General features: G+C 40.6%; 1 protein-coding gene across 4 annotated transcripts in view; it reads right to left on the bottom strand.

Annotated features, from left to right (window-relative positions):
• Nucleotides 1–5,175: 5,175 nt before the first annotated feature.
• PIK3C3 (phosphatidylinositol 3-kinase catalytic subunit type 3) overlaps nt 5,176–14,407 on the bottom strand; it is a 137,258-nt gene continuing 128,026 nt past the window's right edge. For 3 of the 4 annotated variants that reach the window (XM_073343431.2, XM_073343433.2, XM_073343436.1), the window contains 2 exons: nt 12,278–12,403; nt 5,176–6,245 (listed from right to left, as the gene is read on the bottom strand). In XM_073343431.2, the coding sequence (XP_073199532.1) occupies nt 6,231–6,245; nt 12,278–12,403 (141 nt within the window). In that variant the 3' untranslated portion in view covers nt 5,176–6,230. Of the gene's footprint in view, nt 6,246–12,277; nt 12,404–14,407 lie in introns of those variants that run through there. The other variant, XR_012158836.2, reaches the window with a different exon arrangement.

Genomic DNA, 14,407 nt, shown 5'->3' with positions numbered 1-14,407 from the left:
ATTGGTTTGTGAACAATGACAGCTTCACTTCATTTTTTCCAAGGACACGAAGAGCTGAAAACCTGTCCAATTACCTCCCACTTTCCTGCTAAAAAGCTGTGGTTTTTGTAAACATGCCAAAGATGACGAATTTCATTTTAAAATTATGACAATTTTTTGTCTCTTAAGTGGGTTGTTAAGTGTGCAAACAGTGAGGGACACTATGTGAAACAGATATGGCAGAGACAGGGGTTACAAGATCAAGGACAGCCAAAGCAGTTAATTCACCTCTATGGTATGTCTATGTTTCTAGGCTATTTCTTATATTTCCCCTTTCAATGACTGCAGCACCTGAGCATCTCGTAATCTACAATGTATTTATCCTAACCACTCGTGTGAGGAAGAACACATTTTACCAATTGGGGAATTGAGGCAGAGTCCATGTGACTCACCCAGGGTCATACAGGCAGAGCAGGGACTTGAACCCAGATCTCCCACATGCTCAAACCATCGGAAAATCCTTCCTCCCAACAGTCTTTGCTGTTCTTCACTGTTGTCATTTATGCTCTTCCCCTCCTTCAAATCTCTCACAAAGCTCCACTTTAAACCAACTAATGATGGCTCAGGCAAGGGGCAGTTGGAATGCTGCATGTTGTGGCAAACTATTTCACTCTGGGATGTTCTTGAAATGGATGTGGTTAAGCACTTTTCTTCTCAAGATGCCCCTATTTTCACTGGGCAGGGTCCTTTCTAAATCATGGCTCCCTGGAAGGACAGAAGAGCCCCAACATAGTAGTAAAAGCTTCTTCACTATTACAAAAAAACCCCACTTCAACATAACAGTTTCAAAGACCTATTTTAACACAATCCACCTGCAATTTTATTTTTTCAATGGGTCCCTTAAGACTCCTTAACTGTACAAGCTCTGGATATCTTGTAATAACCACTATATTTTACCATCCACTGATGACACTGGGTCCTAGGAGTAAAGCCTGGGCTCGCAACAAAAAGAGGGTCATTTAACACCAGCTTTACTTTGTAGGATTCTCTCAATGTGTGTTTAGATTCTCTCCTCCTCACCCCCCAAAGTCTCTCCAACTTGCTTTCTCTGCAGACTACAGAAACAAAATGCTGTGCCAGATAACTGTCTATAGAACAGGGGAACAGGAGCTAAAAGGATTTATTATTTTATATAAACCCTCATACTATTTCACACTGGGATTTAACCTTGCAATAGGAAGAGAAACAAAGCCCCATATTATTTCACAATGGGACTTTAACCTTGCAACAGAAAGAAAAACGTTTGCAATTATTGCATCCTCTAAGGAAGAAAAACTGGAAGGCTTTGTGCCATTTTGTACTTCTGAAGCATGTGCATCTGAAAAGAACCAATAATGCTATATAGCCAGGGGAGAAAAATCTAGTGGATGATTTCCTCTTCCCCTCACCCAGGACGAAACAATTGTAGGATCAGGGCAAATTAGAAAGGGATTAAGTGAATGTGAAAGTGGGTGGTGGTGCTCAGTATTGATTATATTGCTAATTGTGTAAAATGTCAGTGCTAGGGAAACAAACTATGGCAAACCCACTGTCCATATGATAATTTTTTTCTGTAGCTATTTAAAGGGACAATATATGAAAAAACCCATTGAAATAAACATCCTGACCCCATATTACTCAATACTTTAGATTTCTGGAAAACAGCATGAATGTTAAAAACAAAGTTTATTATACACTATTGATGCTTTGTTTTTCATTGCTCTCTTCATGGGTTGTTAAATCAGACTGAACAGTTTAAAGGCAATTTCACCTTCTGTCTCTGTTAGGCACAAAGCTACCATATTTGGGTTGCAAACCAGAACAGCTTTTTTTTGTTTTAATTAAGATTTTCATTGGATTTTTTTTAAAAAAAACATTGTATTAGCCTCTGGATTTGTAAAAGTTTGATTTTCAAAAGCCTACCTTTGGGGCCAAAACTGATCAACAGTGTCCTTTTAACTAACTCCAACATTGAGAAACAGTACATTATAGAAACACAAAGGCCCCAATCCTGCAGCTGACTCCATACAGGTAGACCTTTGAGCCCCATTGTCTTTGATGGAGGCTTTGTGTGGGTGAACTCAGAAGAGCTGGATTCTATTCCTGGCTCTGCCACTGGCCTGCTTAGTGATCTTGGGCAAGTTACATCACCTTGGTGCTTCACTTTCCCTATATGTAAAACAGGGATAATGATACAGACCTCCTTTGTAAAGTGCTTTGAGGTCTACTGATGAAAAGGCCTATATAAAGAGCTAGGTATTATATTTAGAAATAGGGATTCTATTTATAGTTTATGAAGGATGAATACATTAATAGATGTTTTAATATATGGTTGTTATAATTACACAGTCCAACAGGTTGCTTATAACCATCCATAACATACTACTCATATGTGTCCCATGCTTATTCAAGCTGAGTGAACAACTGATTTTTCAGTTTGCTGGCAGTTCTGAAATACGCCCCCCAAAAATTCTGTTGGGATTTAATAGACAGAAGTGGTGATGAGCACATTAACTAGTGGGCTATAGAGTTAGTCTCACTCTTTTTCCCTGGCCCAGTGATTACTGTCATTCATAGTGTCAATTCATAGACATTGAAGTCACAAGTTTAAATCCCTGCTCCAGTGTCTAACTATTTATAAAAAGTGGAATAGCAACAGGAGAGATCGACACCCGAATAGCCCCTAGCCCTGTGGCTAAGGTGCTCTCCTGCTATGTGGGAGACCCAAATTCAAATCCCTTCTCCACACCAGGCAGAGGGGGTAACTGACCCTGGGTCCCTTATACCAGATGTGTGCCCTAACCACTGGGCTAACAGTTATGAGACCACCACCAATTCCTCCTCCCTCATACCTCCATCTTGTGAATGGCATATAAATCCCAGGAAAAAAGCCCAGACGAACCTATTTAGCAAATTCATGTGAAATTCACAAATAGTTGTGGGTCTCCAGAAGCTTCATTTTTCAGCAAATAAATTCTTCATCCAAAAAAAAAAAAATCACCGAGCTTTAATGCTTTATAACATGTGTTACTCATTTAACTCTTTATGCCATTTATAAAATGGAAGTTGATATTAAGTATCTCCATATATAGTTTAATATTAATTAGGCTATTGGCAACTTTCCTAATTAACAAATTCTGGATGAGTAATTTAAGTAGGATAAACTTTAAGTATGAGTATGATAATTTAAGTACGAGTAGGATAAACACTCAACGTAAGCATTTTTTAATAGAAAATTTCTAATAAAATTGGAAATCTCAGTAGTCCCTATATTCTCATAACTATACCAAACATCTCAGGATGATGGGCAAAGCACTGTAGACCTACAGAGAGAATGAATTGGGGGTGGGGGGGGGGGAGAGAAAAAACACACAATGGGCCAGATTCACCAAAGCAGACCGGGACATAGTAATTACTCTTCCCTCTGACAGCCTGGCTCCATGCTCTACTGGGGAATTTCTGGGAGCAAATGCAGTATTGCTGTTTCTTTCCGGGAGCAGTAAGTTTTGCAAGGTAAGGGTAGCTTTACTTAGGGTACGTCTACACTGCAATTAAAAACTCATGGCTGGCATGGGCCAGCTGACTCGGGCATGGATGACGGGGTTGTTTAATTGTGGTGTAGATGTTTGGGCTGCAGCCCAAGTTCTGGGATACGCCAATGGGGGTTTAGAATATGCACTGCTACACTGCAATTAAACAGACCCGTGAGCCCAAGTCAGCTGGCATGGACATGCTGCAGATTTTTAATAGCAGTGTAGACATATCCTCAGTGGCCAGCGCTACATAGGTGCTAGGACAGCAAAGGCTGCTGACAAAGGTGAAAGTAAGCCAGTACGCCCCGGTACGGTGTACCGGCAAGAGCCGGTGCGCTGTACCAGGACTAGCTTTCCCAGACAGCAATTTAAAGCCCTGGGGTAGTGGCGGCAGGGCTCTGGTGGGGATTTAAAGGGCCCAGGAGCTCCAGCCACCGCTACCACCCCGGCCCTTTAAATCCCCTCTGGAGCCCTGCTGCCGAACCCCTAGGGTAGCAGTGGCGGGGCTCCAGAGGGGATTTAAAGGGCCGGGGCGGTAGCGGTGGCTGAAGCCCCGGGCCCTATAAATCCCTGATGGAGCCCAGCCGCCACTACCCCAGGGCTCAGGGAGCAGGGCTCAGACGGGGATTTAAAGGGCTTGGGGCTCTGGCAGCCACTACCACAGCGGAGCCCCAGGCCCTTTAAAGCTCTGCCAGAGCCCAGAGCGCCAGGCTCCCCAGGGCTCCTCAGTGATTTAAAGGGCCTGGGGCTCTGCTGTGGTAGCGGCAGCTGGAACCCTGGGCCCTTTAAATCACCCCCAAGCCCCGGGGCTCCCAGCCACCTTTGCAGCTGGTAGCTCGGGGGTGATTTAAAGGGCCTGGGGCTCCCAGCCACCACTACTGCAGCTGGCGCCCCGGACCCTTTACATCAAGATTTAAAGGGTCTGGGGATTTAAGGTCCTGCCGCTTCCAGTTTAGGCCACGCCTCTTCCGGTTGAGGCCACGCCCTCTGCTCTGGACTCCGGTGTATTGGTAAGTCCTTTAACTTACTTTCACCCCTGGCTGCTGAGGAGTTGAGCTGTGTTGACTCTAAAGGCCATCTGACCAAGATAAGGTTATAGATGCGCTCTATCCCTAAAAAGAAAAGGAGGACTTGTGGCACCTTAGAGTAACAAATTTATTTGAGCATAAGCTTTCGTGAGCTATAGCTCACTTCATCAACTTTCTCCTATCAAAGCCCCTTGTCTGGGTGTAAGCCAGCAGAAATCAGCCTAAAGCCAGATTAGCTGTGTTTGATATTCATGAGATTCAAACCAGTTGATTTTTTTTCATTTCTGTAAGTGAAAGTCCAGCTGGCTTTCCTCTCTACTCCTATCTTCTTTGTTAAAACATGTTTATGAAAAAAAAAAAAAAAACATACATGCCCTTTGAAAATGTTCATATGCATATAAAAAGCTAATTATACTTGATCATTCAAACAGATTCAGCATAAATCCTTATGTGTGACATGATCATTTTCTTGTAGCCTTATTTTTACAGCATTTCTGTATTGGTATTAAGCCAGGAGCGCCAAACACAATCCTTTAGGATGCCAAGTCGGTGTAGGAAAGGACAAATTCAAAAGCTTAAATGAGACATCTCAAAACTGCATCAAGGAAGAATTTATTAGAGTCAAGGAAAATATTACATGTGGTCACTGTACATTGATGTTCATAGTTAAAGTTAGACTTTGCTATGAACTTATACTAAACCTATCACGGTGCCTTCTGGCTAGTCTTTAGGTTGACAGATTCAGGCTAGCTCTCTAAAAATAGCGGTGTGGACAGCGTTTCAGAACTGTGGCTTGGGGTTTGAAGCCTACCCCTTTCTCCCTAGGCTGTGGAGCCTGAGCTCCAGCTGAAGTCGCAACTTCAAAGAGCTGTCTACACAGCTATTTTTAGAGTACTAGCACAAGTCAGCACTAGCATGAGTCCATCGAGCTGGGCTGGCAGGCTCGCTGCCATGGGCTACATACTGATTATTTCTAATTCTGTGCCTGTATTTGGCTAACTTATCAGCCATTAAAAATATCGTTTTGTAAAGTAAAGAAGAATGATTGTCCTTTCCATATGAGAACTTCTTTCCAAATTGGGAAACGGTTAGATGAATCCATTAAAAACTTTAATTCCAGGTGAAAACTGTTGTGTGTGTTTGTTTGGGGGTGGGGTGTTCAATTATCCTGTTTCTTAGGCTAATGAGAAATCACAATATATACCGTTATAGGCTGCACACTGCATGTATCAATGTCCAAGTTAAGTGCAGCAATGGACTTCAGTTTCTAGGTCCCAAAATATAGTAACCAAGACACAAAAATAAATTCACCAGCAAGTGCTGGATCTCTCTTCTGCAGCCTCTTCCAATCATCCATGACATTGGAGGAAGTTGCCTATTTTACCTACATGGCTTAAGTATCTTACAAGTAATATATGCAGGAACATCTAGGCCCAAAGTGGGAAATAAATACATGTTTTCTAAATAATTGTCATTTTTAACCTTATAATAGTGGTAACCCAGAGACCCCTGTCCTCCAAGCACTCTGTGCTATCAAATGAGCAGTTCTCGCCTTCAGGTGCTGTCTTGAAAAGTCCATAGATGGCTCAAGAAAGTCTCCTTGTTGAGCATTAGATGATATTTCCATTTCCAGCAAAAGCCGTTGATGGGTTTATTTTCTCCAATACTAGAAAAGAAGACAAACACAGTAGGACATTTATTCAGCTTTGATATTCGCAGAAAATCAGTTAAGTGTAATTGTACTCTGGGCTGTAGATTTCACAACTCCATAAAATGCTTAAAGGCAGGTGAACCTCATGACCCTTAGCAGAACAAATATCTATGAAACACACTCTGTTTATGTTAGTTTTTCCACTTGACAAATTGTGTGTGCTGGATGAAAACTTTCTCCCCGGCATCTGAGGCATTTCATTGGGTTTACAGGGTTTGCTTTTCCAAATTGGAGAACAAAATTGGAACTTGGCAGAAAATGAGAAAGGGGCACCATCTACCACAGATTTGAGATGCAACATGGGATGCTGCCAAGGCTGCTAACTAAGCCCACAGTGCTTGAGAAACCCAAAAGCAAGTCACCCAAATATGATTTAAATGCAGCTTATTCCCACTCATCCCAAATTAAAACCCTGTGACTAAGTCTTTGAACTGTTTTGCTACAAAAAATTGTAAAGCTGTACTGAAGAGTTGCAAACATGAAAATGCTGAACAGTGCTTAACATAACAATCCTGAAATGCAACTGACTGAGTTTGTAATTTATAAGGAAAAAAAAAGAATTAAATAATATGGTAACTTCCTCAACTGGAAATGATCAAATCTCATTTCTACTATTTTCAATCTCTATAGACATGGGGACTGCTGCTAAAATGAAAATAACCATCTCCAGAGACAAGGATATTTAGTCCTTTATAAATGTGAATTGAAATTAATATGTGCATCCTCTTCTCTTGAACAGTTACTACACAAATATATTACACTTTCTTGAGGCAAACTGTATTTAAGGGACATTCAACAAGAGAAGATTGAGATACTGAAAATGGAGATATTAAAAAAAATTATACAGGATCTCAGGTGTTCAAATAGATTAGAAAAAAAACAGGCGTGTTTTCAAACAAAGAGTCTCCATAACATAACTTCTTTGAATCATGTCTCTTTAAAATGTTGTCATTTATATCAATATATATCACTGCTTCTCAGTAACACAACAGATGCCAAAATAATCAGTTCTCTCCATACAACATGAGTTTTACATACACACACGCACACACACAAAGTGGTGTGCAAGAGCACTGAAATACAATTGTTACTACAATAACCAACCTTATTAAAAGCTCTTATATTAACAGGTGAAACAAACAGCACAGACTGCATACTAGTATTTGCAAGTCCATTTTGGAGGTGGGAAGAAAAATAAATCGACAGATGGATAAACAAGCATAAACAAACAACGAACTGAAGGGCATTTCAAACAAAAAATTGCATGGCTTTATGCCAATATCTGCTGTTTAAACAAGTGCCTAATTTTAGACAGTATTTTCAGTTGCTATTTAGAACAATACTATTTGCAATTCATCAAAACAATATTATGACATAAGCACAAACTGAAAACTTCAATTTGGCCATTGTGCAAGATCACTGGTTTATTGTCAATTTAATTGAGTATTAATTGTTCCTTTGTCTACTATTTTACAGCGGTAAGTCCTATAATTTTTGTACAGCAACTTCTCCAAAAAGAAAGCTAGACAAAGAGAAAGTTAAACTGATTAACAAGCATTAAACATTACCAGAGGATGTTGTGAAGGACAAGACTATAACGGGGTTCAAACAAGAACTAGCTAAATTCATGAAGGATGGTTCCATCAATGGCATTACCCAGGATGGGCAGGGATGATGTCCCTAGCCTCTGTTTGCCAGAAGCTAGGAATGGGCGACAGGGAATGGATCACTTGATGATTACCTGTTCTGTTCATTCCCTCCAGGGCACCTGACATTGGCCACTGTCGGAAGACAGGATACTGGGCTAAACAGACCTTTGGTTTGACCCAATATGGCCGTTCTTATGTTCTAAGAATGCTCTAATTCCAATTGTAATAACACACAGCTTAGAGGTGAGGTTCTTACATTATTTCCCTTGAATAATTTTTGCAATCACAATTTTTTTTTTTTTAAATTGTCTCACACTGGGGTTCTCACACCCCAGTCCACCAATGCCTCACTGCTCCTTCAGTCCCCTCTGCCCTCTCATGGCTTTGGACCTTTTTGCATATGAGACCCCAAGCCTGGAAGAACGTCCTAATTAGCATACTCTAACCCCTCTCTTTTCTACAAAAATATTGCTAAAAATCCATCTGTTCCATGGAAGATTCCCGCTTCCATGACCACACACTCCAGGTTTGTTAATGAGATGCATCCTCACTTGTTTTAGACTGTTTTCTACTCACTCATGCCCTTTCGGTTTACGTGCATGTTTTTCAGAGGCACTGGGCACACACAACTCCCAATCAATGAGAACTAGGTGCTCAGCATCTCAGACAATAGGCAACTGTGGCAGGAATTTTGTCCTACATTTAGAACTTCTTATGTATTACAAAGCACTAAAACCCAGTATACTCCAGTGCCTATTCAGCACTAAGTCTGTTTACATGCACAGGCTAACAGAGGGTGACCAGATGTCCCGATTGTATAGGGACAGTCCCGATTTTTGGGTCTTTTTTCTTATATAGGCTCCTATTATCCCCCACCCCCTTCCCGATTTTTCACATTTGCTATCTGGTCACCCTAGGCTAATATCACTTACCTTGGGAAAATCTAGATACTGAATCTAGGGGAAATATGGAGCTCAGAATTAGAGATGAGGCTGGTAACACTACCGATTAAGGGTGCCTGATACTTTCCATTGTAAGACTTTGTTTTCAGTTCAGTTTCACAGATTCCAAGGCTAGAAGGGACTATTGTGTTTTGCTTATAATTTTGACAAAACTAACTGTTTGGGCAGAAAAATGTAGCCAAAACAGTTCAGCCATTTCCAAGAACTAAGTTAGGGAAAATTACATTGTTACACACATGTTAAAAATTCTGACCAGTTTTTCTTTGGAGCTCTAGTGTGCCCTACACAATGGAAAAGGGACTTGAAATTTGGCAGAGGTGGCCTTTGTGTCAGGAATGTGCCTTTTGCCATTCTTGTGAAAATCTGCTCAAATTTGGGCAAGTTATAATCCTTACACCCACAGAATCAGTTCCACTATATGCTGCAATATATAGGCATAGTAACAAGGTGAAGGACAAAGCAGCAGTCTATATACTTCTCATCCTATTAGAAACCATTAGTTTCCTGAATCAGGGGCTCTTACAGGTACAGCCCTCAATCAATATGAAAACTGGGTGTGTGCTGCTAAACCTTAGGCCCTGTTGAACACAATTTAAGCCAGCTTTTAAATGCTTTATCATCAAACACGTCTGCAATTTAAAAACAGTGGGTAAATTAAGAAAATAGTTATGAATGAACAAGTTAATTTTTTTTTTTAAATGGATGACCAAGATCAAATCTGCAAACTCTGATTTATTAGTGCTGCTTGGAAAATGCATTAGCAGCTAGCTGGGAAATTCTGACAGCCATCTAAGACAAATGAACTTCTATTGCAGACATGTCTACAAAAGGGCTAGCATAATACTTTAAAAAAAAGAAATCTGTTTACACCTATGTGGGTCCATTCAGAATCAAAATCAGTGTTGTAGTCACACCAACTCCCCCACCCAAAAAAAGTGTACAATTCTTTAACTTAAGGTGATAGCTTCTTAATACTTGTACTCTAAGCCCTTGTCTACACTGGGGGGGGATCGATCTAAGTTACGCAACTTCAGCTATGTGAATAACGTAGCTGAAGTCGACATACTTAGACCTACTCACCACGGTGCCTTCACTATGGTGAGTTGACTGCTGCCGCTCTCCCGTCGACTCTGCCTGCGCCTCTCACGGCGGTGGAGTACAGGAGTCGACGGGAGAGCATTTGGGGATCAATTTATTGAGTCTAGACTAGACGTGATAAATAGACCCCCCCCCCGCCACTGGATCGATTGCTGCCCGCCGATCTGACAGGTAGTGTAGACATACCCTTAGGGCCCTGAGCTCAGTTCTTACAAGGAATCAATCATTGCCTGACATCTAGTAATTACAGTAACCTAGAGTGACCAAGTACAAATATGAAAGATTTCTCTTTTTCTCTGCATTTTCCTTCTGTTCACATATAAAAACAGTCATAATTTAAAAACACATATATTAAGTTAAGTTTATATTGTTTAATCTGTACGACAGGAGTAGTCAATAGGCGGACCATGGGCCAAATCTGGACCACCAGACGCTTTTGAACGGACCCTGAAATCTTTTTATTTACTTATTATCATTATTATTATTTTCTCAAGTCTGGACCTTGACTATACTTTGACCAAGAAATTTGGACCTTGACAAAAAATAACTGACTACCTCTGCTATAGCGTAACACACTACTTGAAAATAAAAGATACGAGTCTGCATCAAAAAGAGAATTAAGTGGAACATCTTTTGCCCAAAGGATAGCCATAGAAACAGTCCTCCGCACATGAAAATTACAGTTTGTATTTGATTTTGATCATTCTTTTGGAAAATAATTTTTTCTAAAAATATTTGGAAGCCTGACTGGATTTTTTGAGATCAACATTTCTTGATTCTTCTCTGAATTGCAAGTTTCCTCATAAGACTAATAGGTTAGGCCAACAGGCAGATTTAAACAAATCCCTGATAAATGTGAGCTAGACAAGTCAGAAAAACATTATGATCTCAAAGATGAACTAAAATGCTTTTGATTTTATTGCACAATGGTATTAGTCATTTTATCACACCCACAACGGACTACAGTCACATTAGCACATACACTTTATGTGGCTAAAATTTCATTCTTCACATACGGAAGTGTGCATTCTGATATTAAAAATGATAGCAGGAAAGGAGAATATTCCCCCATGGAGGCTTCAGAGGTTTGTAAAGATAATTAGTTGGAATACACTGTTTAGAAGCCAGCAATAAAAGCCACCATCAACAAAAGTCAGTAGCTGTGGGGGAACCAAAGCAAGAGTAGGAAAATGAGAACTTTAGTCTTACTTGCTAAAATTTCTCTTCTTGGCGATATCATCCTCAGGAGTGGCAGGTCCTCCTCTTGCAGGATTCAGAGACAGCACAGAGCTCTGTCCAACAGGTAGACTTGACCCCTAAGGACCCACCCATGCAGAGCCTGCCAAAACAGACTACTTGCAGGACTGAACAGCACTCTCCAAATCAAGAGTTTAGCTGCTCACTTGCTCCTGCAAAGGGAAGACTTTTTTGGGGGCATGTCTTTAAGAAGGCTGTCCCCAGCTGAAAACAGTGTTCTACTGCTTCTGAAGTCTGCCAGGGAAAGACATACCTAGACAAGGGGCTGCTGGTCACAAGACAAATGTAACCACACAGTATATTTAACAGAGGAATAACTGACAGAAGATTGCTCTTATTGAACTTTTTTTTCTATTGATTTAATTTTCGTAATGTATAAATAATACAAAGGACTATCTAGCTCATGTTTTGTGAACTGTGAATCTTAAAGCTGTTTAAGATTTCAAATCTTTACTACATAGGCAGAAAATTTAAAAACTTTAGGAAAAACTTTTTCACTAAGAGGGTGGTGAAACACTGGAATGCGTTACCTAGGGAGGTGGTAGAATCTCCTTCCTTAGAGGTTTTTAAGGTCAGGCTTGACAAAGCCCTGGCTGGGATGATTTAACTGGGAATTGGTCCTGCTTTGAGCAGGGGGTTGGACTAGATGACCTTCTGGGGTCCCTTCCAACCCTGATATTCTATGATTCTATGAAAATTACAAATAAATACACTTCAAAGCTAAACTCTTGGGAAATCCTTAACTTGCTAAAATATGAGATGGCAGGCCCTTAAAAGTTTCCTCTCTCCTGGTCGAGCCATTGACCATACAAAATTGCAGAACCTTAAGGCAAAGCAGTATCTGTAATGTCATCCATCACTTGGGCAGCTGCTCTGAACTTAACATTTTTTAACCATTTCAAAACTCCTTAAAGCACAGGCTGGCAAAACGTTCATCTCTCTGTTCCCACAGTCAGTCACTCTCTCTACCCCTCTTTTCACCGTGAGGCCACAGACAGCCCATCAGTCTGTAGTATCTTACCTGAGCAAACTTGTGTATTTGTTCTACTACAGCTGCAAAGAGAGCGTGGACACTTTCATCAATTAGACTCTGCATGTAATGTACAGCTTCTTCATCAGAGAGGTCCAAACGGAACTTGTCCTGCACCTGGTAGGAAGAAATTAGAAAGATCAGCCCTTTTATGCAGAAAGAAAACTCTGGCCCTGTAATTGTAGAATTCCATTTTTATTATATTTATATACAAACATCTTCCAAGCAGCACAGACAGCTGCCACTGGACTCAGCACAATTGGGGTTGCCAACTTTGGTTGGATGAATTCCCAGAGATTTCATCACATGACATTATCTTTGATTTAAGAATAATCTTTAATTCCTGGGGACTCCAGGACAATCCTGGAGGGTTGGCAACCCAAAGCACAACTGAGCTGCAAACAAGTATCTATGGGCAGAAGAATTCAATCCTATTGTTCTATATGCATTTCTTGGGGGGAAGGTGAAGAAGGGAAAACATCTGAAAGACCAGCTATATTTAAAATAGAAAGAAAATCCTATTACTGAATCACCTTCTGGGTGTGCTGTTCTGTCCCATCTAGTGGCACTGAGACCACTTAGAGACAGAGATAAAATGAGTCTGCTCTACAGCCTTAGGTAACAGCCATTTGGCTTTTAGCTCATGCAGTAGAGGCTCATGCACTAAGCTCCAGAGGTCCCTGGTTCAATCCTGCACGCTGACGGCCAGGGTTTGGCGGTGTTACAATAATCTAATTCCAAAGCAAAAATAATTTCTCCCAACAATTGAAATCAAGTTTTTTAAAAAAAAGTTTTGGAAATCTGATTTTGGTGAAATGGCCAATCTATTAACACAGAGTTTCAAAACAGGCAGCCTACTCAGTGCTCAGCTAGAGCAATGGGTGTCACTACAAGAACCTACATAAACAGTGGCTATGAGTAAGCGTAGCATTCATTATGAGACACATCAAGTTTGATCTCTACATGTAGACGAGCAAAAGCTCTTTGTTTTATTGTGAAAATGCAGCTGAAATATTTTGGATGGTCCTAAGAGTTGCTGAAAGCCTGCAAAGTTCCTTTTGCCTAAAGTTAAATTTAGAATAAACTGTCTTTTTGAAACTGTAAAGCAATTAAGTAAAGAATATGGAATCAGTGTAAGAATGAGCACATTACTCCTATGAAAACTGATCTCCATATGGTAGATGAGAATTTGATTAACTCAGATTACATCCTTCATAGGTAAACAGTGGATTGGAGATACTGCTACTCTTACATGATTTGTTGTTTTGACAGCAGCATATTTTAAATATGGTGCCAAAACGGTTTGCACAGTACTTACAAATTATACACAAACTAAATGCTGAGAGCATTATAATTAAGGACAAAGCAGCAAAATGTCTAGCTTTTATTACTAGAGAAATTCTCCAGTTTCCACTTCGTTTTTCTTACCTCTACTCTGAATAAGCAAAAATCACCCCACCCTGAGATGAACACTGCAGACCCTGAGCATGCTCAGTGATAACCTAGGATTTCTAAATGGTGCCCTGGCAAAAAGCCAAGTGTGTGTGTGTGTGTGTGTGTGTGTGGGGACAGGCATAATCACAGCTCTGAGGTAAATGAAAACAATGAGCATGTGAAAGATTGGTAGCTATTGAGCATGTGCAGTAAGGGGTGAGAGAGGTCAGTTAACTGAGCACCTAGCTGATCAGAGCCCACTCATATCAGTCAGAACTTGTTTTAAAGGTCAGAGCTGTCAATCAGAACTCTGAAGTAATGGTTGATACTGGGCATGTGTGAGTGAGGTAACTGCTTCTAAAACAGAAAGATATATTCGGAGGGAGATACAAATGTAGCTACAATGTAGCACAAAAGGCCAGCTGCCAGGAGGCAGTTTTGGAGTCTGAGTCTGAGTCAGCGAGAGAGAGAGAGACGATCGGAAGAAGACAAAAGCCAGGAAGATGAGCCAGAGAAAAAGCTGATGGAAAGAAGCCAGAAAAGCTGCTGCAGAGAGAGAGAAAGAGAAAGACGAAAATCGGAGCAGAGTAAAGTTGATTGACCAGAAACTGTGCAGCAACAGGTTTTTAAAGGAATACAAAAAGGATTTATAAAGTAAGCCTGTTATTCATTTAATTAGAGTATTAG

This window comes from Lepidochelys kempii, chromosome 5 (assembly GCF_965140285.1).
Source record: "Lepidochelys kempii isolate rLepKem1 chromosome 5, rLepKem1.hap1, whole genome shotgun sequence".
In the NCBI taxonomy this organism is placed as follows: domain Eukaryota; kingdom Metazoa; phylum Chordata; order Testudines; family Cheloniidae; genus Lepidochelys; species Lepidochelys kempii.
Note: the sequence above shows the minus strand (reverse complement) of the source record. Positions and strands in the feature narration are given on the sequence as shown.